The sequence below is a fragment of the Nyctereutes procyonoides genome, unplaced genomic scaffold (genome assembly GCF_905146905.1).
Source record: "Nyctereutes procyonoides isolate TBG_1078 unplaced genomic scaffold, NYPRO_anot_genome, whole genome shotgun sequence".
NCBI classification, from domain to species: Eukaryota; Metazoa; Chordata; class Mammalia; order Carnivora; family Canidae; genus Nyctereutes; species Nyctereutes procyonoides.
In genome coordinates, this window is record NW_026575049.1 from 26,312,002 (window position 1) to 26,337,989 (window position 25,988).

Here is a 25,988-nt window from a genome sequence, read left to right on the forward strand (position 1 = left end):
GGACCCAGAAAACAGTGTTGCTTCAATGAGAGCCAGGACTGGACTTGTCATGCAGGCTGGCAGCCCAGGCTATGACCTGTGTACTAGGGATGTGTGTGCTAACCCCCCGTGGCCCTCCATCCGCGTCCCTATAAATAGAACCCTCCCTGTGCTGCCACCTCAGCTACGTGTCTATCCCCTTGGGACTCTGTCTCTGAACTCCTCTCACCCCCCAAACCCTAGCAGTACCTCTATGGATGGCCCAGGGGGCCTGGGACACACCATTCAACTCAGCCAACACCCACTCTCCATCTACATGCCCAGCGCTGAGGACAGAAGAAACTACAGGGTTGGCAGAGGAGGCAGACAGGGGACAGTCTTTGCAGGGCAACCCTGAGGCCACTCTCAGTGCCTCGGTGCTGTGTGGAGGGCCTCCGGGACAGGAGGACACACCACTGAAGGCACTGCCCAGAGAGAAGCCCTGGCTGTCAGAAGAAAGCTCTGCATTTTGTGCCAAGGGCAATGGGGAGCTGGGGCAGGCTGGGGCAGAGGAGAGCCCCACCTTGGGAAAGATCACTCTGGCTGTCTGGGGGAGAAGGGACAAGTGACAACTGGAAATGAGGTCTGGCAGGGATTGACAGGGAGGAGCTGTGGGTGCCTGTGTCCAGGCTGAGCTGCTCAGGAGAAAGGAGTGGGACCTGCACCCCCGCAGCCCCAGGATTAGTGTGGCTTCCCTGGCCTACTCGCTCACCCACGGGCAGACCGCAGAGCTCCTCGCTCCCCTGGGCTGGGCCCGGGGATGAATGGGACCTAGTCCCCAGCAGGTGGGAGACGGACACACTGAGTGTTCAACAGCCCAGGCTGCATGGGCCTGCTTGGGCCTCGGCACCCAGTCCTCCCCATCCATACCCGGCCCCCACTGGCCTGCTCGTGGTGCTCGATGCCCATGCTGACGGTGTTGACCAGGATGGCCATCATGATGCCCCGGTTGAAGTATTTGCTGTCCACGATGCCTCGAAGCTTGGCTCGAGTCTCCCGCCACACATCCCCACACAGCCGGGTGGCCCCGTCCGCCTTCTCCTCCTCATCCTCCTTCTCCAGCCCTGAGGAGGCCCCGTCCTCGCTGCTCCGGGCCCCGTCCCCATCGGCCTCCTCCGAGCCGCCACCTGAGCCACCAGAGCCCGAGCCCTCCTGGCCCGAGTCGGTGCTGCCCGGGCCCGAGGGCCGCCGGCTCTCCTCATGCTGGCAGCGGGGGCAGCTGGCAGGGTCGGAGGCCAGCATGGCAGAGATGGGCTGCACCAGCGTGTGGGGCGTCGGGTCCAGGGGACTGTGTTGAGGGCACAGCTCTGCAAAGCAAACACAAGGCAGGGGTGACGCCCCCGGTTACACAGGCTCGGGGGTCTCAGAGGTGGCAGTCCCTGCCCACCTCACCCTGAGACCCAGCCCCATGTGAGCTTCAGGCTCCTAGGCTCGGGCTCTGCCTGGGATTCGCCAGCCCCACCAGGAGGCCCAGTGGCCTGTGGTTCCCAGGGGATTGGGTTTACGGCTCTGGGCTCTGTCTGCCCCTGTGTAAAGTCAGAACTGGGAGCACCTCCCCACAGGTCTGTGGGGAGGGATCTACTGTGGATGCATGAGGGGTGCCTGGAGCCATGCCTGGGGCACACGTGCCTGTCATCTGCCCTTACTCCATCACTTCCTGGCCCAAGGCCCAGCCCTCCCACAATCCTGCTGATGACAATGGCGGAGGAAGAGCCTCTCAAAGAGCCAGGCTGGTAGGGAGGATGGTCTCCCCCAGAAGGAGCCAAGGTGGCCTCTCCATCTCCAATTCTCCCACCTGTATGTGGGCCTTGTGTCCCAGGGAGGGAGGGAGGCCAGAGCCCTGGGCAGGGGCAAACCCTTGCTCTAGAAGCCCCCTGAGAGTGCCCTCCTCACGAGCTGAGAGTTGGGGCTGGCTCCTGGGGGAGCAGGCAGGAGGTGCTGACAGGAGGGACAGCAGGGAGTGGGGGGCAGAAGCTTTCATCCCCTTTGCTGCCCCAGGGAGACTTTGAGAAGCTTGGGCCAGTCTTGGACCAGAGTTCTGTGATCTGTGAACCATTTCGAAGAGGTGTCAGGAAGATTCTTTCTGGGTGGTTTGGTTTCTTCTTTATGTTTGCCTTTATTTTCCTAGAATAAACGTGTTTTGCTTGTGTGAGCCAAGAAAATTATAATAATAAAAACATTAAAGGGAAAGAAAAATATGTAATGCCTAACATTCCTTTCCAGACTTGCCTCCAATTATCTCCCAATGCCTCTGAGAAGGCCCTCGGACTCATTCATCCCCTGGAGCTGAGCCGGGGTGAGGCAGCCAGAAGCCCAGGGGTCAGTCACATCTCAGCAAAGCCCAGCTCAGACCCACTCATGGGGTTGGGCTCCCTAAAATGTGTTTCCCAGGGAAGAAGGAAGGCATGGAGTCCCCAGGGCGGGGTGGGGGTAAGTTCTCCCTCCAGATGGCCCCCTGGGCTTCCCTCCACACAGGTTCCCTGGACAGGGTGGGGGGCAGCAGCAGGCAGCTCCGCCCTGCGTCATCCAGGAACGCTGCACGCCAGCCAGCCTTGCCCAGACCCCGGCTCCCCCGTCCACGTGCTGGGCCAGCCCACGGGCCACCTGGAGCCTCCTCCAAGACCACGCCTGGACGGCTGGCGCCCAAGGATGGGTAGGCGGCAGCTCCGAGCACCAGTTCCCCGGCTCGCCTCCCAAGAATCTCAGATTCCCAGGACCCGAGAGCTGCCGGAGCAGGGCCTGGGGGTGGCTGACTCCCACTGCACGTGAGCCTCAGCCTCAACTTCACAGGGCAGGAGCCTGAGGCCCACCGAGGGCCCGGCTGTCCGAGGTACAGTCCCGCTGCCTGCAGCCCCAGTGGCTGGGGCGGGGCCGGCTGGGGGCGGGGCCTATCGCCCGGGGCTGCGCCTCCCGTGGGAGCTGAGCCTTCATTTCCCCCTGGAGGCGGCTCAGCAAACCCAACTCTGACGTCCCTGATACTGTTTTTGTCACTGACACACTGTGTGACCTTAAGTGACTCCCTTCATCTCTCTGGACCTTAGTTTTCCCATTTGAAAACGGGATCATGTTACGAAGACATCATGCCCCCTTCTCGGGACTGTTTTCTAGAACAGATGAGAAAATGAACAGAGAGCCCTTTCTGAGCCTGAGTGTCTGGAGACAGAAGATCACAAAATGGCACAGGTGTCCCTGACACATCATGTCTTCGCAGGGTGGGGACCGCAGCCCCTTTATTCCAGGTGGCCGGTGGTCACTGCTCTGGTGTGCTGGCAAGCATGTGGTGGCAGCAGGAGCCCCCGTGGATGGTGGGGCAGGCAGGCTGAGTGGGGGGACGTTTTAGGATTTTACCAGACGGGATGGACATGCGTTTACTTCTCTCAAGTGTGAATCCCAGGGTGGAGCCTGAGTGCACAAGACCACACGCTGGGATGGGAAGGGAATTCCTGCAGGGGCCGGGGTGTCGAGTCCCCCCAGCCGGAGGCCAGTCCAGGCCAGACACTCACTGGCAGTTAGTCAGGAAAGTGGGGAAGGAACCAGGGCAGTGACTAGAGCCCCTGAGGGAAGACCTGGGTTCCCCACCTGCTGGACGGCTCTGCCCACAGGAGGAGACAGGCGCGCACGAGGCTGGAGGGGGGCACCCTGGAGGGGTTGCGGCCACTTACTGTAGTGCCTGGGCTCCTTGGCATGGGGCCCGGGTTTGGTGGAGGTGGGTGCCCCCGGGGCCGAGGCCTGTCGGCGGCTCTGCAGGGCCTGGTAGAGACCCAGGGCGCGGCGCCTGGCCTTGCGCAGGATGTGGCAGATGTACTGGAAGATCTCCTCGTAACAGTCGCCGGGCTCCGCGTAGCTGGCCACCGTGCTGGAGGACAGGTAGCGCTGCCGCTGCTCCAGCATCAGCCGGTGCTCCCGCTGCTTGGTCTCCGAGAACTGGGTCGCTATGACAACGAGGCACAGGTTGATCATGAAGAAGGAGCCCACCTGTGACCAACGGGAGGAGAGGACAGGGACAGGAACAGAGGGGACAGATTGGTGGGGGGAGCGAAATGAGAAGGAGAAAGAGAAATGGTGGGGGAGGGGGGTACAGAGATGGAGCCGGAGGGACAGAGGTGGGGCGAGAAGCAGAGGGACACAGAGGCAGAAAGGAAGACCAGAGGAGAAGCAGGGACAGATCCGAGACACCAAAGAGGGACGGGACAGAGGCAGGAGGCAGACAGCCAGGAACGCAGAGAGACAACAGGAGAAACACGGAGAGGGAGTGACACAGGCTCAGAGAGTACAGGAGCGGAGGGCACGAGGAGGCAAGGAGAGAGAGGAGCGGAAGGTGGAGGGCCCAGAGAGACGGAGAGGCACGGGGCACAGATAGGGACAGGAAAAGATTGCTGAGGCCCTGCTCCGGCAGGAGGCCGGGGCCCCAGGACGGCGGGGGCCCAGGCAGCTCCCCGGGCCCCACCGGCACCTGCTTCCAAGCCTTCTCCCCCTGGGCCCTCAGGCCAGGGCCTCACCAGCGCAGAGGCTGGGGAGGAAGGCCCAGCCCCACTCAGGCCATCCAGGCCCTGAGTCCCACCCAAGCCCTGCCCTCTCTCTGGCTTGGCTTTGGGCATCCAGTTGGGCATCCAGACACAAGAGAAGCTTCCTTCAGAAAGTGTTTCCTTGTGTGGCTGTATCCGTGCTTGGAGGGAGGAGGTGGGAGAGGCTACCCAGTGAGTACTGGGAATCCTGCCACCTCAGGACTCGGGGCCCAGTTCCAGTGGCCACCACAGGGAGCAGAGCCCTTCCTGCCCTGCTTTCCAGAGGGCAGACCCCTCTCCTGGCATTTGCCAAGCCTTTGAATGGGATCAGCAGGCCCTGCCAGCAAGGGGAGTGGCTTTTCATCCTCCTCCAGGCCCCAGACATGGATTCACCCCTCCCCCCACCCCCCCAACCCTGCCCCGTCCCCCGTGCCACAAATAGAGAGCTAGGCTTCTGCAGTTATCAGGCAGAGGGCAATTCCCGGCTGGAAGACTCTGGAAAAATCCCCAGGTAAGAAGATGCCCCTCCTTGGCTCTCTTGGTCATGTCTTCCCCCAAGCATCTCCTGGGGCTCTGCTCCACGCAGGCCTGTGTGAGGGGTCACCAGGAAGGAGAGGCCACAGACCCTTCCCTCTGGGCGCTCACCCCTGTCAGGCTTCCACTCAGCCTGCCTCCTCCACGGCTGCTGCCCCAGAGCCCAGGCAGCAGCTCCCCCAGCCCTTCTGGAACTCCATTTCCTTGTAAAGCTGAAGGCTCAAGCAAGACAAGCTTAAAGCTCTTCCTAAGGGGTTCAGGGGAGGGGAGGTACTGGAGACCTGAGTCTGGGGGCTGAGGACCTCTCACCTCACTGGGGCTCAGGGGCCTCACCTGAGGAACAGAATGGGCAGGTGGCCTGCAGGGCCAGGGCCGTGAGGGTAAAATGACAGCATGATCACTCAGGCTCTGCTCTCTGGACCCTTCCCAGTGCCTAGAAAAACTCAGCATCCTCAGCCCCTGTCAGTGCCCTTTCTCTTGTGATGGGGCAACCTAGGACCCAATAACAGTGGCAGTAACAGTAGCAGGGCACATTTATTGAGCACGTCCTATGTGCCAGGGGCCATGCAGGCCTTAGGCTGTCTCGTCAAATCTTCCTGAGAGCCCATCAGCCTTGGTGCCATCACTATTCCCCACTTTATTGTGGATCCAGGGGGCTAAGGGGCCTGCCTTGGGTCACCCTGGGAGTTACCAACCCCACATTCCCACCTCAACTCTATCAGGAGGAGCAGATCACATTCTCCAGCCCTGCTCTGAAGTTCGAGGCTCCTCTAGCAACCCCAGTGATTTGAGGCCCCCTGTCTCAGAATTCTGTCCATTTCAAGGTCTCTACAAGCGGCCCCTGCCCAGAAGGCCCTCCCCCCAGCTGCCCACCCTGAGCCCTTTAAAAGCTCAATTCTGGTATCACCTCCTCCAGGAAGCCTCCCACTCCCGCATCCCTCCTCCTGGCTAGATCAGAGAATTCCTTTGGGCTCCCTCAGCCTCTGTCACAGCTCCTAAGGTGATGTCGGGTCACTGCCAACTGTAGCCCATTCCCTCCCCCCCCCCACCGCCCCAACTGACTCCTGGAGAGCAGAGGCGGCCCCACCTCACTGCTCAGTTCCCCACGGCCCCACCTCACTGCTCAGTTCCCCACGCTTGGCTCAGGGCCCGATGCAGCGCAGGCTTCCCTGGCTGTGCTGGGGAAATGAACAAACCAGTGGGTGAATGGCAACGCTGAACGAAGCCTGGACCTCCTCTCCTTTCATCTGGGTGTCTCCTCAGGGGCCCAAGGCCCCAGCTTCCCCAGGAAGGCCATCAGAGCAAAGCCAACAGCGAGTATGTCCCAGGTCACCACCTGCCAGCCTGTCCTGAACCCCCCAGGCCAGGGTCCCACCAGCTCGGAACGGGGTGCTGCCCTAGAGAGCCAAGCATGCCCTCTCCTACCACCGAGGCGCCAGAGAACCCAGCCTCACAGCAGTAGGGAGCCAGCCAGCACCGACTGTCCCAGGAGTGAATCACCTTGACATTTGGGGGATTGTGCTGTGGCTGAAGCTGCAGTCAGGCATGACAAGGTGGATGAGCTCGCTCTGGGCAGACTGTGGGGGAAGGCAGGAAGGGCTGCCTGGGCGGGGGAAGGGCCCTGCTCCGTGAGGCAGATGAACCCTGCCTGCACCCCCAAGCCACCCCCACAAGGCAGAGCTGCCTGAGAGGTGCGAATCCCTCCAAGAATTTCAGGGAGCCCTGTGGGGAAGCAGCCCCCCACTTCTGCCTCAGAGCATCTCCTCTTCCCACTCCCGGAAAAGAGGAGCAAGCTGGGGCCCTAGAGAAGCTTCCATCCTGGGGGCTGCACCTGGCTGCAGTCAGGAGAACATATTCCCAGAGACCACGAGGCAGAGAAACACGAAAGGGAGTGACGAGATGGACTTAAATGCCCAGAAATGAGAAATGAAAGCAATAGAAAGTGATGGATGCTTCCCACCGCTGCCCTGACGAGTCCCTTCAATCACCCGCTGCTCGGAGGCATTTAAAAATTGCCCCTCCTGGGGAGCCTGGCTGGCTCAGTGGAGCACTAGACTCCTGATTTCCGGGTTGTGAGTTTAAGCCCCACCCTGGGTGTCGAGATTACATAAAAATAAAATCTAAAAAAACTGCTCCCCCCTGCTCCCTCCCACTCAGCTCTCCTGGCTCTGCAGGGTTCCTTGAGGAGCCCCCCCCCCTCCCTGGTCCCTGGGTCCTTGAGCTTGCCCAGAAAGCCCCAGTTTCCCTGACACTTACTATGATAAGCAGGATAAAATAGATGAAGTTGTAGAAGGAGTGAGCATCCATCACATAATACATGATCTCCACCCAGCCTTCCAGAGTAATCACCTGCAGCCGCAACAGAGCAGAGGGGGAGTGAGCCTGAGACAGGGAAGGCAGGACCCTGAGGCAGGGCAGGCAGCAGGTGCAGCCCCAGCCAGAGGCCCTGCCGTGTGCCAGGCTGCTTTACCCGCATTCTCTCTCCTACTCCGCAAGGCTCCACGGGCGGGCCAGCCTCACCCTCAGCACACAGGTGAGGACACCGATTCGGAGAGATTAGAGTACTTGCCCACCGTCACACAGCCAGGAAGGTGGGGACCCAGACTTCAGCCTGCCCTTCCTGCTCCAGAGTCCCTGACCACCAGTCTCCCACACCAAGGCAAGTGCGAGGCAGAGCAGCCTTAGGCACAACCAGTGGCGGGCTCTCCCCAGCACCACCCTCTTGCATGCTTCTGGAGCAGGAGCCCCTGGGCAGCCCACCCACCCTGGGGTGGGGGGCGGGGCAAGGGTCTCAGAACACAGCCGCTGGGCTGTGACCACATCACATCACACTTTGCAGCTCTGAATTCTGAGATCTCACCGCCCCCCAGGCCAGAGAGCACAGAGCCACCTGGGCAAGGCCTTCCCATCTCCTTGGGGCTTCTCAGCCACCACTCTCAGCCCCAGCCCCATCCTTCCTTTGAGGGCAGCAGGAAGGTGGCCTCTAGCCCTCATTCCACACTGGGCTGACAGCTCCGCTCGCATCATCCAGTTTTTCTCCTCAGCCACCCATGGTAAGAGAAAGCTGTTATTACCCAGCATTAGAGGTGAAAAACTGAGGCGCGGAGACATCGAGCAGTAGGTCCCACAGCCCTGGTTCCCTCAACGTACCCCATCCCTGTCCTCTGCGGGGCACTGGGGTCATGCAAGGCAATGAAGCCCTTTGCACCCAGTAAAGTTAACAGTGCTTTGTGAGTGTATATAAATATGGGCACTGAATAAAATGTTTCTTACTGACTGATCAAAAACACAATCCGAGAGACCCTGCCCAAACAGCTCCTTGGTGCTCTCTGCACACACCCCCTTGGTGCTTCCCTACACCCAGGCCTTTGCTTAAGTGGTCACCGCCACCAGGAAAGCCCCTGGCCCGGACCAGGCCTGAGGCTGGGCTCTCTCCTCTATAAACAGACCTCCCTGCTGGGATCCATATGTCCCCAGGCAACCTGAGATTCCACAGAGCACAAGCTTTGGGGTCCCCCAGACCTGGATTAAAATCCTGATTTTCCATTAAATAGCATGTGATCCTCAAATAGCTTGCCTCCTTTCTTTCAAAACTCAGGCGCTCTGCCTGTCACAGGGGCATGATAACACCCACTGTGCTGGCAAGTTGGGCAGATTTCAGCGGAACACCTAGCACAAAGCCCTAGCTGCCAGAAGAAGCTGTTCACTCCACCCCTCACCCCAGCCAGCTCTGGTCTCCCAGGCCCCGGCACGCGTGCTGGCGCCAGGCCTGAGTGGCCTCACCTGGAAGATGACGATCCAGGCGTAACCGATATTGTCAAAGTTGATGGCACCCTTGTGGGGGTTGGCACTGCCTGTGCGGCACACGTTGTAGTAGCGGTTCCAGTTGACACACAGCCCGCTGGCATTGAGGTCCTGGCGCCCTGCCCCAAAGTCGTAGACATCATCCTTGGACAGGCAGCACTCGCGGCCCTGCTCCTTGAGTGGGGGGATCTCGTGGCAGCCCATGATGCCATTGTCCCCCGAAAGGGAGCAGATGAAAGGCATCTCATCGTCCTCCTCTGGCTGGTAGTAGGGGGGCAGGGCTACATCCCCTTGTCTGTCCACAGGTGATGACAGTGGGTAAAAGAGAAGGGGAGAGGTTATCACCAGGAGGAGCGGGGGGGGGAGGCGATGCAGTGTGGCAAATCTGTCCCACAGGTCCTGTCATTGCCTTTGGGCCTTGTCTGTGTTGTCCCCCCACTGGGGACACCCTTCCCCGCAGTCGAAAAATCTCCCACTGACCAACTCACTGTGGTCAGTTCCAGGGTCCCCCCTCTGAGGGGCCTTCCCTAAGGGCTAGTCCTTGGTCCCTATATGGCTCCTGGGGAATATGCACCCAACTTCCCTGGGAGGCTGAAGCTCTGCTAGGGCAAGGGATGGGGGGGTCTCAGCCTCCCCGGTTCCCACACACTGCTTGGTCAGCCCAGAGTACATGTTTAATCAACAAACACTGAATTTTACTGATCCAACAGATGAGGAGTTGATCCTCTGCCTGCCCCACCCCTGCCCCTCTAGGTGACCTTGGACTGTTCACTTCCTCTCTCCAGACCTCAATCTCCTCATCTGCAAAACAGAGATGACAATCACTGCCCTACCCATCCTGTGGGGTTAAAGAATGATTCAATGCAATCCAATCAAAATCCCAACGTGTTTCTGTCTGTGGAACCTGGCCAGATGGTTCTAGGATTTATCTGGATGGGAGAACAGTCAAGACAATTTTTTAAAAGGAGAAAGATGAGTGGAGTCCAACCCTACAAGAGAGTAAAATACAACTACAATTATTACTAGAGTGCGATATTGCAACAGGAACAGAAAGATTCGTGGAACACCACAGGGCACAGAAGGCAAACCCATTCGTAAAATGGAACATAGTCTATTATAAAAAAACCTTTTCATATCCATAAAGAATGGAAGAACTACACAATAAATGGCATTGAGATAATAGCTATCTGTTTGGAAAATAATAAAGCTAGATCCCTACCTCACACTCTATACAAAAATAAACTTCTTGAAGAGTTGGTATCAAAAGAAAAATAGAATGTAAGTTACCTCATTAGTTGTAATATTGGTTATAACTATTCAATTGATAATATTGATTATCAATTGATATTGATTGCTCATTGAAAATAATCTTTGGGGGCACTTGGGTGGCACAGTCCATTAAGTGTTTGACTCTTGGTTTTGGCTCAGTTCATGATCTCAGGGTTATGAAATCAAGCCCCATGTCAGACTCTGCACTCAGCACAGAGTCTGCTTGTGATTCTCTCTCCCTCTCCCTCTGCCCCTCCCACTTGTGCGTGCTCTCTCTCACTCTCTCTCTCTAAAATAAATAAATCCTTAAAAAAAAGAAAAAAAATAATCTTTTGGATATATTAGGTTAAGTAAAATATATTACAGAATTTAAAATAATAAACTTCTGGTGGATTAAAAATCATAAATGCAACAAACATTACAACAAAAATATTATAAGAGAACAGAGAATATTTTTGTTAACTCAAGATATATAAGGCGTTCTGGATAAAATACAACAAATCCAAATTCTACAAAGGAAAATGTCAAGATTGACTATAAACAAATGTAAATTTTCTTTCTTTCTTTTTCTTTTTTTGTTTAGAAGGTGGGGTGGAGGGCAGAGAGAGAGAGAGAGAGAATCTGAAGCAGGCTCCATGCCCAGCTTGGAATCCGACATGGGGCTCAATCTCACAATCCTGAGATTATAATCTGAGCCAAAATCAAGTGTCGGACACTTAACCAACTAAGCCATCCAAGCACCCCAAATGTAAAATATCTATGAGATAAAAGAGAGCATACTAAATACAAAGATAAGAACAAACCGATAGGGATGCCTGGGTGGCTCAGCGGTTGAGCGCCTGCCTTTGGCCCAGGGCATGATCCTGGAGACCTGGGATGGAGTCCCACATCAGACTCCCTGCATGGAGCCTGCTTCTCTCTCTGCCTGTGTGTGTGTCTCTCATGAATAAATAAATAAAATTAAAAAAAAAACTGATAGAAAGCAGAGGTAGGCAAGCTTTCTCTGTAAAGGGCCAGATAGAAAATATTTTTTGCAGACCATATAGTCTCTGTGCCAGTTGCTCATCTGCATCATTGTAATGTGAGATAATCATAGAAAACAGGTAACCAAGTGGGCATGGCTGTGTTCCAATAAAACTTTATTTACAAAACCGGGCCAGGGATTGCCACTCCTCTGGGATGAGTACTGGCAACATATAACACAAATAAAAGAGGGGTGCCTGGCTGGCTTAATCAGAAGAGCATGTGATTCTCAATTCCGGGATTGTGAGTTCAAGCCCCACGTTGGGTGTAGAAGTTACTAAAAAATAAATAAATAAACTTTAAAAAAAAATAAACAATAACCATCTACAGCATATTAAGATCATCTGTAACTCAGTAAGAAAAAGAAAAATAACCACAGGGGGAAAAAGAACATAATAAAGAAAAGAAATTCACAAAAGAAATAAAAATGGCCAATGTACTTGAAAAAAAAGAGGGCAGGATGCCTAGGTGGCTCAGTGGTTAAGCATCTGCCTGCGGCTCAGCAAGTGATCCTGGAGTCCCCGGACTGAGTCCCACATCAGGCTCCCCTGCATAGAGCCTGCTTCTCCTCTGCCTATGTCTCTGTCTCTCTCTCTCTCTCTCTGTGTCTCTCATAAATAAATAAATAAAATCTTTAAAAAAAGAAAAAAGAGGCCAATATAACCATATATAAGAAGAGATACTCAATTAACTAACAACAGGAAAATACAAACAAAAATAATATCAAGGTCATTTTACACCCATCCAAATGGAAATGTTTCAGGGTGATATAGTACTGAGTGCGGAAAAGAATAAGTACAAGCAGACACGCGCACACGCTGTTGGCAGGAGTGTATATTGATACAACCTTTTTAACAAGGGAATTTGGCAACATCCATCATCAATTAACATGTACACATCCAACCCAAATACAATGGCCACCTGACGGCCACAAAGACACCACTGCAGCTCCACAGAGAAAGGATGGACTTCTCAATCAATGGTGATGGGACAATGGAATTCACCTATAGGAAGGGAATCTCAACCCAACCACATACCATACTAAAAATTATTTGAGATGGAATACAAGACTAAATGTGAAAGATAAACTGGGAAAGCTTCTAAAAGAAAACATTGGGGATATTTTCATTGCCTTGGGTTAAGAAAAGATTAAACTGGACACAAAAAGCAATACTAAAAAAAATGATTGGTAATTTGAACTTCATTATAACTAAGAGCTTCTGTTCATCAAATAGCACCATTAAGAGAGTAAAAATGGAACAGGCTGGAATAAAATATTATATATATATATATATATACACACATATCCACCAAAGGATGCAAATCATAATTTATATATATAAAACATCTGCAGTTATATATATATATATATATATATATATATATATATATATATCAAAGGGAAGAAATCCAGAATATAAAGAACCACTACAAATGTATAATAAAAGGACAACCCAATCTATAAATGGCAAAAGACTGTAATAGACACTTCATAAGATCATGCACGGATGGACCATACGAAGGTGAAAAGTGCTAATTATCACTTGACATAGGGGCAGTACAAATTAAAACCACAATAAGATACCACAGCCCTCTCACTGGAATAGTTAAAATTAAAAGGTCTGACAACACCAAATGTTGATAAGGATGCCAGGCCCCTGGAACTCTCAGACTTTGCGAGTAGACATTTAATGCAACCATTTTGGAAAAGCATTCGACAAAATCTCCTAAAGCTGAACACACTTGCACCCTTCACAGTTCCATTCCTGGGTATTCACCCAAAAGAAAGGACGGCTCTAGCCACCAAAGACATGTACAAGAATATGCATGAGTCATAAAAGCCAAAAAGAATTAAAAAAAAAAACAGAAACAACTCAAATCAACAGTGGAATGAAAAAAATAAGTACTTGTATATTTGCTCAATATCTACCCACAGCAATGAAAAACAAAAAAACTACTGCCACCCGCAAGAATGTGGGTGAATCTCAAAGACACATTACACTGAGCCAAAAAAGCTGACACAAAAGATAGCTTCCTGTAGGATTCCAGTGTAAGAAATCTCAAAAACAGGCAACACAAATAGAGGTCAGGATGGTGGCTACTTTGGGGTGTGGGGGATAGGAACTGGCCAGGCGCAGGGGGGAGCCTCCCTGGGCCCCATAAGTTTCTCTGGGTAGCCTAACACTGGCGTAGACTTCATTAAGTCCACCTAAAACTACATTAAGCCGTACACTTAACACTTGTGCCCGCTACTGAGCGCAATTTGTTATCTTAACCAAAAAGGGATAAAAATATACATACACTTTGACTAGCAGTTACGAGTCTACCCATCGATCATGGGTGTCTACACGGATCACACACGTGCATGATGCAAAAACAGAACCTTGGAAACCATGTGAGGCCCATCTGCAGGGGCCCGCTAGAGGAACTGCCGTTTATCCGTGGAACAAGAAACACTGGTGTGAAAACACCCTCAAGCCACACTGTCAGAGCAATTCGCATCTTTAAAACCTGTCTGGGATGTGAACGGTCGTGTGCGTGCACATGAATGCTTAGACAGAATCGAGAAGAAGGGACCAGACGCTTGACAGAGGACACGCTTGCCCTGGAACTCAATACCCTGCTCGAGCCTCTGTCACCGGGCCTCCACGTGGGGCCAGATTGCAGGATTATTTCAATCACACCTGTTACGCCCGAGCCCTTCGTCACTGCTAACCAAGTAAATAAACCAGTCTAGAGGGATCCCTGGGTGGTGCAGCGGTTTGGCGCATGCCTTTGGCCCAGGGTGCGATCCTGGAGACCTGGGATCGAATCCCACGTCGGGCTCCTGGTGCATGGAGCCTGCTTCTCCCTCTGCCTGTATCTCTGCTTCAATCTCTCTCTCTCTCTCTCTCTCTCTCTCTCTCTCTCTCTCTCTCTCTGTGTGTGACTATCATAAATAAATTTTAAAAAATTAAAAAAAAAAACAGTCTAAAGGCACTCAACGACCAAGTAAAATGAACTAAATAGACTCCCAAGTGAGGTACTTTCAGACAGAGATGGTGCCAAGAGGAAATCAAGCAGGATGATGCAAGAGTGTCTGGGAGTGGGGGGGGGGGGCAGTAGGAGGGGGTGAGGGGGTGGTAAAACAGAGCTGCGGTGGGATAATGAGAAGGGGGTGGCCACGGAAAACCTAGGGAAAGATCTATGTGGGACAGAGGGTTCTGGATGGGTCCTGAACCCTCAAAGCTGAGAGTTCACGCCTGCACATCTCCATCCGCTAAGACTAGACCAGGAGGGGGCAGCCCCGGTGGCTCAGCGGTTTGGCGCCACCTTCGGCCCAGGGCCTGATCCTGGAGACCCGGGATCGAGTCCCACGTCGGGCTCCCTGCGTGGAGCCTGCTTCTCCCTCTGCCTGTGTCTCTGCCTCTCTCTCTCTAGCTGTGTCTCTATGAATGAATAAATAAAATCTTTAAAAAAAAAAAAAAAAGACTAGACCAGGAGAAGCAGGTGCCCCCCCATCTCCTGCTGCCTCACGGCCCACCTCTTCCAAGTGATTGACCCAAGGGTAGACCTCCACCACCACCACCACAGGGTCCTTCCCACAATGGTGCCCCTTCTCTGGTTTACCCAGGTACCCCACGGGTCCCCGCAGCAATGGGCAGGTGAGCCAGGCCCCTCCCCCATCCTCACCCCAGCTCTGGTTTAGCTTCATCTCCCTAAGTGACAGGCCAGTGGAGAGAAAGCTCAGCCCAACCCCTGCAGCGTCCCCATGCCTCCTGCAGTTGTCCTCAGTCCACAGGAGCCACTCCGTGGAGGCATCTGTGACCAGTTCCCCAAGGGCAGGAACTCCATCTTCTGCTGTGTCCTCAGCACTAAGCATGGGCTTGGCAAGAGCAGCCACTTGAGGGCTTTTGTCGAGTGAGAGGCTGAATGAACACACTCCCCTATTTCTGTCTCCCCAGGCCTGGCCCAGGGCAGGAGCGTGCTAATGCACGGTAAAATGGTAGTATGCTCCTGTCCCAACTCATCTGTGCAGGTCCGCGCACTCAAAGACGGTGGAGATTCCACAGTTGTCAAATCTCTCAGACGACTCCACCCAACTCCTCCAAGAGCTTGACTTCTGTTTAGACGGCTCTGCCAATCGCCTCCCTGAAGAGTAGCCCGCCCTCCCACTCATCCACACAAATGGGCCAAATGGGCCGACTGAGCACTGACCTTTTCTTGATGACTCAGTCACCGAGAGGAATGACTGTGCTGTAATGGGGCCAGGTTCTGTGTCTGCTTTTGAGGTTTTCTGTCTTCTTTTCCCCTGTTGGCATCATGTCTGCTTGGGTCCTAAGTGTCCATTCCCCTCCTGTGGGACCTCCTAGTTGGCTGCTTCCACTCTGCTGGCCCCATTCCCAATTACCAGTAAGTTAAAACTGTGTATTAAGTAAGAGTCACTGGGAGATGAATTAGCATCTAAGGGCCTATGTTAGACTGAGACTCTGTGATACCCATTTTGAGACCCTCAGTGGCCTTCTGTGCTCCTCTTCGTGTCCAGCCATTCATGGGAGACCCACCACCAACTCACCTGTGCACATTGCTTGACTTCTCTGCACCAGTGGGAATAAGGACTAGGACCAGGTGTTTGACAGGGAAACCCAGCCCTAAAATATCCGGCACCACTGCCACCCCAGGGGAAGCTGGCTGGCAGCCCCCTGGGTGGCGGAGCCTACACTCACATGGTGAAGTTCTCCTCCAGGAAGCAGCGGTTACGCAGCAGGCCCGCCCAGAGCTGGACGCCGATGATGCCGAAAATGAAGAAGACAAAGAAGCAGAGGAGAAGGACGTTCCCCAGCATGGGCAGTGTGTCCAGGAGGAGGTTCACCAGGATCCGCATACCTGTGAGTGGGGGAGAGTGGAGAGATTGTCAGACTTGGGAGCAGAGATCCCAAGAGGAGAGAGAGAGAGTAGGCTCAGGAAAAGAGGGAGAGGCACTGGGAGGAGAGGTGGGGACACACAGGTAGAGGCTCCTAACTGCTCCCAGCCTGCTCAGCGGCCATCAGCGGCCATTCTCCTTGGTGTCTGCCCCTCCATCCAGAGGCCATGGAAATGGCTCTGGGCCCTACCACACTTCCACCAGCTTCTGGATGAATTAGCAGCTATTTATGGAACACCATTTACATGCCAAACTCTCTTCTGGGTAATGCACGAAGATGATCTCCTTCAGAATTCACAACTCTATGAGGGTGGTGATGTTATCCCTATTTCATAGAAGAAGTAACTGGAAGTTCATAGAACTAAAACAACTTGCCCAAAGTCACACAGCTGGGAAGCAGCAGGGTCTGGATTTAAACCAGGTGTCCTGACACCATGTCTGGCATTCCCTCCACAACCCCCAGTTACCTGGCAGCCTGAGACCGAGGCTGGCTCATCTCACTCTGCCCAGAATCCACACAGATGAGCACAGTAGGTGCCTAATGAATGTGTCCCAAATGTTCTTCATTGCTGGGGCAGCCGCTGGTTCCCCGAGAATGTCAGGATACAGCAGTGCAGCCAGCCGGAGCTACTGGCCTGACGCACCCCACCGCATGATAGAACCAGACCCAGCCTTGGGTCAGCACACAGAAGAGCTATTGCCAGCAGCGGACTCTGATCTGGCCTGATAGCAGGCCTTTCCTTCCTGAGGAATAGCTACAAAGAATCAGCCACACCAGAGGCAAGAAAAGAAGAAATGAGAAAATGGCAATGGAGACAGGAGTCCCTTTGGGGGGGGGGGGGGTCAGGGTGACCAAGGGGGCTTTCCAGCTGGGTATGGAAAGGGGAGAAGAATGTGCCAGTTACATCCTGCAGCGGCCTGACATCCTGAAACCCTGCAGGTAGGGAAATCATACGGCCTCTGATTTAGAGAGATCCAGATTCAAATCCTGCCTTATTTGCCATGAGACCCTGAGCCAGTCCCTTCCCCTCTTGGAAAACGAGGCCTCTCAGCAAAGGGGTGGGATTAGATGGCAGCCACCCTACAAAAGCTCCCCAGCCTCTGGGCCACACCCCAATCTCAGCAAACCCCAAGGCTTCCCACCCTACAGCTTGTAGCCCTACCCCCCCATACACTTACCACCCTTCATATCTACCTCCCCATCCTTCCCTTCTGCCCCTCCTGCTCTGGGCTGACCCACACCACCATCCGCACCATCCACCCCTCTCCCTTTCCACAGGCTCAATCCCAGCCCCCACCTGACACTCACCTGCTCTCCCAAGTCTGGGTGATGTCACCCACCATCACGACCTCATTACCCCTCTGTATGCTGCCCAATCCCGCTTGACTCCATGCAGGATGATCCAGTCACCCCAGTAACTAGAGAATCCACAGGAGTACAAACCCCCAGCTGACGGGCCACCTCCATGCTTTGGCCCCGCCAGGCTTCCCAGTCCTGTGAAAACAGCCCCACTCCCCCGCTGCCTACCCGGTGGTTTGGCTGGGCTGCCTAGAGATCACGTGATGGGGCCTGGCCAATCAGCACATTCTGTTCCCCCAGCTCCAGGGATTGGTCTGGAATGGGCATGTGACCCCAGCCAGAACCAATGAGGGTCAGCCCTGAGACTTGTGTGGGAACTGTAGGGGGAGGGAAACCCTCTTCTGCAGAGCTGGGGAGCCGGGGAGGGTGAACGCCTGGAGCTGCTGGGACTGTCTTGCCTTTGCAGGGCAGTGCTGCCTGCAACTGAAGCCAGCCCAGGGAAAACGGAGCCCGGGACAGAGCGAGGGCAATGCCGGACAACCACCTAGAAGGGCTGCAGGAGGTCCGCAAACCTTACGACACTGCTATAAAATGTGCAGGTATGACATCATCAGTTTTTCTTGGGAGAAGGTCCACACAAGTGTCTGTGGCCCCAAAGTGGGTCAGGAGCTAGTGGATCACTCTTGAGTGCATACCTTCCAAGGTCCTGTGAGGTCTGACTCCACCTACCTCTCTAGGTTCATCTCTCTTAATCTCTCTCTCTCTCTCTCTCCCCTATGCCTATTTTTCTCTCAATACCAAATTAGTTGAAGTTCCGTAAATATACCAATATACCCCTGGATTTCACACCTCCGTGCTTTTACTCATGCTATTCTTTCTGGAACACCCTTCCATCTCTCACACCTGGCAAATCCCTATTCGGCCACCACAGCCCAGTTGAAGCTCTACTTTCTCTCTATAAAGCTTTCCCCTACCCTTCCTTAGTCCACCCCAGGTAGAGTTCATCCCTCTCTCTTCTGCTCTGGGCAACCTCAGCACTTCTGACCTAGCCTAGGCTGCCTTGTACAGTTGTATAAGTTGCACACTGCACAACCTTAGAGGCCCCATTTACGAGATAGTCTTCTAGCCCTAGTGTGTAATTATCTGTTTACCCTCCTGCCTCTTCCATTGGGCTGTAAGCTCCTGGGAGCAGGGCCTGTGTCTGCATCAGTATTCTCAGAACCCAGCGGGTCCTAGCCCAGAACAAAGGCTCGGCCAGCATTTGTTGAATGACATGCTAAGTCATGAGGAAAGAATAGAAGACTGGAGAGGGGATGATGAAAAGATGGCAACAAGGAGAACAGGGGTCCTATCCAGATTTTGATTCATTCCAGAGGTGATGCTAAGGTGGTTGTTAATGAGGGTAATTATTGCAGATCTGCATCATGAGCTCTGTGTGGCTTGATTTCCGATCAATAATTAATGCCTACCCCATCCTCCCTCTCCCACAAAACTAGGTCACTCTCCTCCTGAGAAAGCAGTGGGGCTCCCTTGCAGGCTGCTGCCTGTGGTTGAGAGCAGGCCAGGGTGAGTGAGGGCTCAGTACCCCACCCTCCACCTCCAATGGGGTAGCCAAGGGCTGGGGGGAAGGAAGCAAAGAAACAGACCAAGCAAGCACCCTTGCCATGCATCCAAATCCACCCAAATGTGACATTAGCCAGTTGCAGGCCTTTCTGGTGCGCCATCGTCCATTCGGCATCGCAGCCCCTCAAGGGCTTGCAGTCTAGCAGCAGGGGGACAGGGGACCACAGTGCTGGGAAACACAACCAAGCCTGGGGAGTGGTGGCAGCTCTGGGCCCCTTCCTGGAGGGACTGCCTTGACCTGGATCCTGAAGGATGATGGGGGCTTGTGGCAGAGGCACAGGGGGATGACCATTCAGAAAGGGCATGGGGGCCACGCAGTGGGGTGGCTGCAAATCGGAGTCAGGGCTTGTGGGGCTTCAATGCTAGGTGCCTGGTCAGGGAGGCCCAGGGGCAGATTCTGAGCAGGCCGAGCCCTGGACGGGGCTGTCCTAGGGGACTGGGACAGAGGCAGGATGCCAGCACTGGCGGCCAGCAGCCACATTTGAAGAGGCTGGGTGGGAGGAGGCAGGTGGCTCTGCACAATCCCAGCCCGGCTGCTCCGTGGCTGCTCCCCTGAGCCCAGCCTTTGTTGCTCAATTAATTACATTTCCCTTGTTCTCCAGGATATTGAAATTCTGAAAGGCTCCTCAAAACCTGCTCGGCTGGCTTCCCTGAATGGCAGCCTGTTCCCCGCACCCCTCCTCCCATCTGCAGAGCCAGGCCCCAGCTCACTCCACAGCCCTCCCTGGGGCCTGGGGAGTCCCAGGGCCACTGAGCCAAGGCATAATTAGCTAATTAGGGACTCAAAACCAATCCATCGTTTCCATGCCAGGGAAAAGGGGCCACAGGATTAGGGAGTCAGGGAGGACCCTGTAAGACCCCAGCTAATCTTCCTTTTATGCCTGCAGTCAAGTAATTAGCTAAGGCAAGTTGGCCGGTTCCTCTCTGCCCTCAGCTCCCCTTGGCACCGGGCATAGGAGGTGGAGGCAGAGAGGTGAGGGAGGAGAAATGGAGATAGAGGTCAGAGTTGGAGAGAAAGAGAGACCAAGAGAGACATCTGCCTCAGACCATCCTTCCTACTCATGTCCCTCTGTACCTATCCCCAGCCCGGCCCTCCTCTGCCAGGAAGTCTTCTCTGATTTCTACCCCCAGTTAGCCAAGAAGCCTTCCTGCCTCGACTTTCCCCAGGATCTCATTCCCCATCTCTCGGGATGAGCTTATCTGGTTCTGCCTTCGTAGTGTAGATTTTTGGGCCTTCAGCCTGGGGCAGAGGCCAAGGATATGCTCTAGGCAACCCAACGAGTGTGGCTGAAGGCCATGCTTCCCAAGCCAAGAAGGGAAAGAGGACCCCAGGACATCTAGTACAGTCTCTACTTTGGTGAGTGTCCGGAGCAACAACACAGGACAGGAAATGTGGGTGCCAGTTCTGGCTGGGCGGCCTTGAGACAGAGCCTGCCCTCTCTGGGTCCCAGCAGCCTCACGTACAGAAGACAAGGGTTCCTGTCCAGCCAGCCTCTCAAGAAAAACACAGGGTCAGGATACCTCAGAGGGGTATCTGCCCAAAGGCAGAAGCTTCCAGCAGTCCATCTACCCCCATGGGGAAAATACAAACTCATCCCACCTGCCAGCCCCTACAGCCCCTACTCAACCCAGCCTATCCCCCCCAGCCACACCTCCCTCCATCCACTGTGCCACACCTGCACCTGCTCTCCAGCCAGGCTGGCACATGCCCCCTGCAGCCCTACTCTTCACCTTCACACACATTCTGCCCCCACCTACATGGCCCTACCCCACCTCCGCCACACGGGTTCCTGTTCCTATTGGGCATAGTGCCGGGTCCACTCCCCAGGGCGGCAGGGCTCCATGCCGGTGGGACACAGCCAGGCCGCTCCCCTGCCAGCCCTGGAAAGCCCTCACACACTCACAAGGCCATCTCTCCTCCTCTCTTAGCCCTCAGCCAGTCTCTTCTGGTCTCTGGGCTGGGCTGGTACCCCTACAATGAGCTGCCCCCACCCTGCCCTCCCTCCATCACAGCACTTCTTGCGCTTTTGGCCCTCATCGGTTCATGGCTCTACCTTGGCCTCCCAAATTGACAGTGTCCTGAACGTGAGGCCCCTGAGGAGGGTTCTGCATCCTCCAATCCAGCCCAGGGCCTGGCACAGAGTGCCTTCCCCCACTCCCCACAAAGATGGCCATGAAGAAGTGATGGATGGATGGATGGATGGATGGATGGATGGATGGATGGAGACATTCAACTAATATTTAGTGAAGACCTACTATGTGCCAGGCACTGTTCTAGGCTTAAGGGTGCATCAGTTAAAACAATGAATAAACAGACCAATCCCCCTGCCTTCAGAAGGTGGACATTCCACATAGGGGTAGGGGGAGAGAGAAAACCATAAACATAATAAATAAGTTCATTTCCTCATTTGTTGGGTGGCAGGTGTTATAAAAACAGCAGGTGGAGGGGGAGAGGATGGGGAGGCCAGGCCAGGCCAGGGATAGGGTACGTATAAACTAGCAAGACGATACAGGGCACAGACCCACAGGAGGTGAGGCATCAGCGGTGCAAGCATCCGGGGAAGAGCTCTCCAGGCCGGTGGAGCAGCCCCAGCAAAGGCCCAAGGGCAGGGATGAGGCAGGCACTCAGGGAACAGCCAGGAGGCCAGTGTGGCTGGAGGGAAGTGAGCAAGGGGGCGTGGAAACAGGGCTGCCCTGCAGGTGTGAGAACTCTGGCCTCTGTTCCACTGAGTGTCATGGGCGAAGGGAAACGTGGTCTGAGGAGTGTCTGAGAGATCACCCCAGCTGTGGGGGCAGAAGGGACTCTGCTGGGCCAGGGTAGAAGGACACCTATAGGCAGACAGCCTGCGGGACAGCATACAGTCACCTGGCTGTGACCCTCATGCACACACATCTCGGGATGAGGGGGCCAGGCCTGTGGACTCCAAGGCCAGGGTGACAGCGGCCATATGGTGGCTGCCTCCTGGGCACAGCCCTGCCCTCCCCTGGGACAGAAATGGGGAGCGCTGAGGGGCACCCAAGAGAGATGTGGCCCGGCTCGTGCCCTCCCCACATCCTCTCTGCCAGACGCCAGGCTTCCTGTGTGACTCTCGGGGGGACTGAGTCTCCGGTCCATCTGTCCCTCTCTGTCCTGCCTCGCCCCTCCCAGCCATCGCTCACCTGCCATTACGATAATCCACATCTGGCGGGGTCCAGATGACAGTGACAGTGGAGGCTGGGGACGTGGCTAAATTCTAGAGCTTTCTGAAGGTCAAAGCGATTAGTGATGGGAGGTGGGGGGTGGGGGAAGAGAGCAGTCAGGGCATCTCCAAGGTCTGGGGCCTGAGGCCAGAGCCACGGAGCAGCCATCACAGGGACACGGGACTGTGTTTGGACACGTGGAGTTGGGAGTGCCTGGTGTACATGGATGTGAAGTCATTTCATAAGCTCGGTGGGGTCTGGGATTCAGGGGAGAGGAGTGTGGCCTGGGACTATCAGGCGGGTGGCATAGCTGGAAGGAGACAGGTGGCAGGGGGGCAAACGGATGGAGCCACTCAACCTTTTCACCCCTCTTCCCCAGCACTCCTAGCCCAGGCCCCCTGCTGCAGGAGGCCCTTGGTGACTGTGGGGGTGGCTGGAGGGGTAGGAAGGGGGGCGCACCTCCTGATGGGCATCTCCCCCGTAGGGCTGGGGTGCTCTGCAGACAGGAGCTGTCAGCCCAGATTAGCGCACCCACTGTGCCAGGCCAGCTCAAGCGGAAAGAGCCAGACCTGCGCCAGCCTCTGCCGGGGGCGCAGCCCACAGCCAGCGGAAAGGATGCCGGGCGGAGGGCAAGAGGGCCCAGGCTGTGCCGGCCCAGGGGCTCCCCCTCTTCGGTCTGGCTGGGGCAGCGGAGGGTGCTGAGCGGCCGGGAGAGGCCGTCTGCTGTCCCTGCCGCCGCCAACGCCAACTAATCAGGCGCACAGTGGGCGCCGGGGAGGCCCGGCCGGGCAGCATACGGCCGTGCTGCCGAGGACACAGCTGCTGGCCCCAGCCCAGCGGGGAGGGGGCCTCAGTGCCACCCCCGAGATGGAAACAAATGCCAGCCAAGGAGAGTGCACCCCTACACCCTCCATCCCGGGAGAGTGCTCAGGCCGCGGGGGGTGGTCCTAGCTCCTGTCCCAACCCACTGTGGCCCAAAGAATGCCCACTCATGCTTCAAATGCCCTGTTCCCCCTCCTCTGTTAAACCCCCTCAAAGTACACGGTAGTGACCCTTCCCCTTGGCCCCCTGTTGCCTCCATTAGAGCACCTGTCCCCATTGCTCGTAGATCCTGGCTTGAGTATCTGCCCGCAGAGAAGGAGCTGTGGCCCTTAGTGGATGCTACTTCAGATGGATGAATGAATGAATGAATGAATGAATGAATGAATGAATACATAGTGGCCCACTCCCTTGACCTGATATCCCACCCAGGAATCTCCCCCTCCTAATCTGTAGAGCAGACCTAGAGCTGGCTGGTGGGGAAGGGGGAGGACAGCTCTGGTCCTGCCCCCACCCGCAGGCATTTCTCTGTTTCTCCCTTCACAGGGCGGCTTTCTCTTCCTGTTCCCAAGTCAGGTTCTCTTCTCTTCCTGTTCCCAAGTCAGGTTCTCGCTAGTGCTAGCTGTTCAGGCCAGATGTTTGCCCACCCACCTCCAGCCCTTCTGCGGAGGCAGCAGCCCTGGGAAGTCGGGCCCCTCCACCCATCTTCCCTCCTCGCCCTGCCCCCACTCTCCACCCCTCCCTCCCTTCCCCTGGGGACTGCCAGTCCTTCCTCTGCAGGGTGCTCGGGAGGCCCTGTGGGTGCCAAGGACGGACAGCCCTGAAGTCCAAGGTATGGCCTGGACTCCTTCAGCTGTGCCCAAGGCCCAAGTAAACATACACTTTAAGTGAAACTGCTAAGATTTTCCTGCAAACTCTGTTTCAGAGGGAGTCTCCAGCTTCCTTGTCCAACAGATGCCCGCAAGGCAGAAGCCCAGAAGGAACCCTGGGGCCTTCTGCATCTGTCCTCAGCAGGCCAAACCACGAGCCAGCTGCCCGCGAACCTGGGCAGAAAGGGCCAGAGCAGGCCTGAGGTGTGGGGTAAGGTGGCAGCCACGAGTCCAGAGTCCCTTAGCCTGACTGGCAACCGAAGACCAGATCATTCAAAGACTTCTCATCCTGAAACCAGGGCTCTGAGGATCTCTGAAACCAAGAGTCTAGGATTCTGAGGCTTGATGAGGCTAAGAGTCTTCGTGACTTTCAGCAATGCTAATTCCAAGATCCCAAGAGTATAAGAAACCCACGCAATCAATGTATGGTGAGGGCACCTTGCAGGATCAGGTGTTGTGCAGACATTTTGCTGCCCCCCAGTCTAGCCAGGGAGGGCTTGGACTCCATTTTAGGGATGGGGAAACTGAGGCCTGAGAGGTGTGGAGCCACTGGTCTAACTGCTGTGGATGCTTCCATGAGAGAAGCAGGGGTGGGGCTGGTCGTTGGGCACCTGTTCTATAGTTGGCATGCAGACAGACTCCTGTGGAGGGCACTACGTGCCATCCTCATTGTGCAGATGGGAAAGGGAAGCAAGAGAGGAACCTTTCCCAGGGTCCCTAAGCTGATTAGTGCAGGGCCAAGCTTTGACTACTGGCAGCAATGCTCTGTACTAGCCACCGTGCATCCCTGCCTCCTGCCATGACAGGTCCTCATCAGGCCACACAGCTCCGTGCTCTGACAATGAAGGGTGTTCAGGAAGGGTCCTTGAGGGCATCACTTCTGCTTTGACCCTGGATGTGAGCAGGGACTTTCCTGAAGCCCTGCAGATGGAGTGGCTGCCTAGGGCACGTCCAAGTTACACGGAGAGGAAGGGGGTTGTGGAAAGGAGCAAAAAGCCCCGGGGTCGTGCAAACACAGGTTCAAACCCTGCCTCTGTCCCCAGCCAGCTGTGAGGCCTTGGGCAGTTTACTCAACCTCTCTGTGCCTCAGTTTCTCCATCTGTAAAGTGGGCATCACAATGGTACCACCATCCTAGGGCTGTTATGAAACAAAACGAAGCCGCCACATAAAGCACTTGATGGAGTTCAGCCACTTATCTTCTTTGTAAATCCCCAGGAGATATGGAAAGTTCACCTCCCACCTGCCCCTGATGTGCAGTCCCCTCCCCAGCCAACACTTCCAGACGGCTCTTCCCCTCCATCTCTACACTCATAGGTCCGTCCCCAACCCTCTGTGTGCTTGGTGACTGTCTCCCCAAATCAGCCTCTGCAAAGATGCCCTGATGCCCCAGCCCTCTGAACTCAATGTTCCAGCATCTTCTTCACAATAGTAAACACCTACTGACCACTCTCTGCACACTGAGCTCTGTGCTAAGCTCTTGACACACATTATGGCATTTCATTCTCGCCAAACTGTATAGAAATTGGTATTATTAACCTGGTCTTACTGTTGGAGAAATGAGGGTGGGGAGAGGAATGTGGATGCCCAAGGTCCCACACCCAGCAAGTGGAGGCCCCGGGACTAGAACCTAAGCCTGCCCGAGTAGAGCACAGCTTCAGTCGCTGGGACCTGATGGTCAGCTTCGCCTCCCTGTTCGTGGGCCCTGCCCTGGGAGCATGTCCTCCACCCTCTGCATCAGCCCCACCCCGGCCCAGTCCCAAGGCCCCTGTGCAGAGGGGGGTTACAGCCAAACCAGGGCCTGGGAGCTGGATGGGTCTCTCTGAGATGGTCAGTCAGGTACAAATGTGGGCCAGCAGCACAGACTCGGCTGGCTCAGGGCCTAGCTGGGCCTGCCCTGGTTTCTAGCTGGAGGAGAAAAAGGCACTTTTCATATTTCAATGGTATGGCCAATGGGCTTTGGGAGGCACTGCAACAGGCTTACAGGGTGTGCAGGCCTGGAGTTGAGTGGGGCCAGGCTGGGACACTTTTAGGGATGGTCCAGCCCCCTATCGCTGAGGCCCAGCAAGGGACAGTGACTTTGAAGGCCACAGCAAGGAGCCAGAACCCAGCCTCCTGACTCCCAATCTGGTGTTTCCTCCCT

At 55.2% G+C, this 25,988-nt stretch overlaps 1 protein-coding gene across 1 annotated transcript in view; it reads right to left on the bottom strand.

Annotated features, from left to right (window-relative positions):
* CACNA1I (calcium voltage-gated channel subunit alpha1 I) overlaps positions 1-25,988 on the bottom strand; it is a 113,499-nt gene that overhangs the window by 33,484 nt on the left and 54,027 nt on the right. The window contains exons 6-10 of the mRNA XM_055328957.1: positions 15,860-16,019; positions 8,841-9,156; positions 7,314-7,406; positions 3,681-3,993; positions 904-1,325 (exon numbers count right to left, since the gene is read on the bottom strand). Of these exons, the coding sequence (XP_055184932.1) occupies positions 904-1,325; positions 3,681-3,993; positions 7,314-7,406; positions 8,841-9,156; positions 15,860-16,019 (1,304 nt within the window). The remainder of the gene's footprint in view (positions 1-903; positions 1,326-3,680; positions 3,994-7,313; positions 7,407-8,840; positions 9,157-15,859; positions 16,020-25,988) is intronic.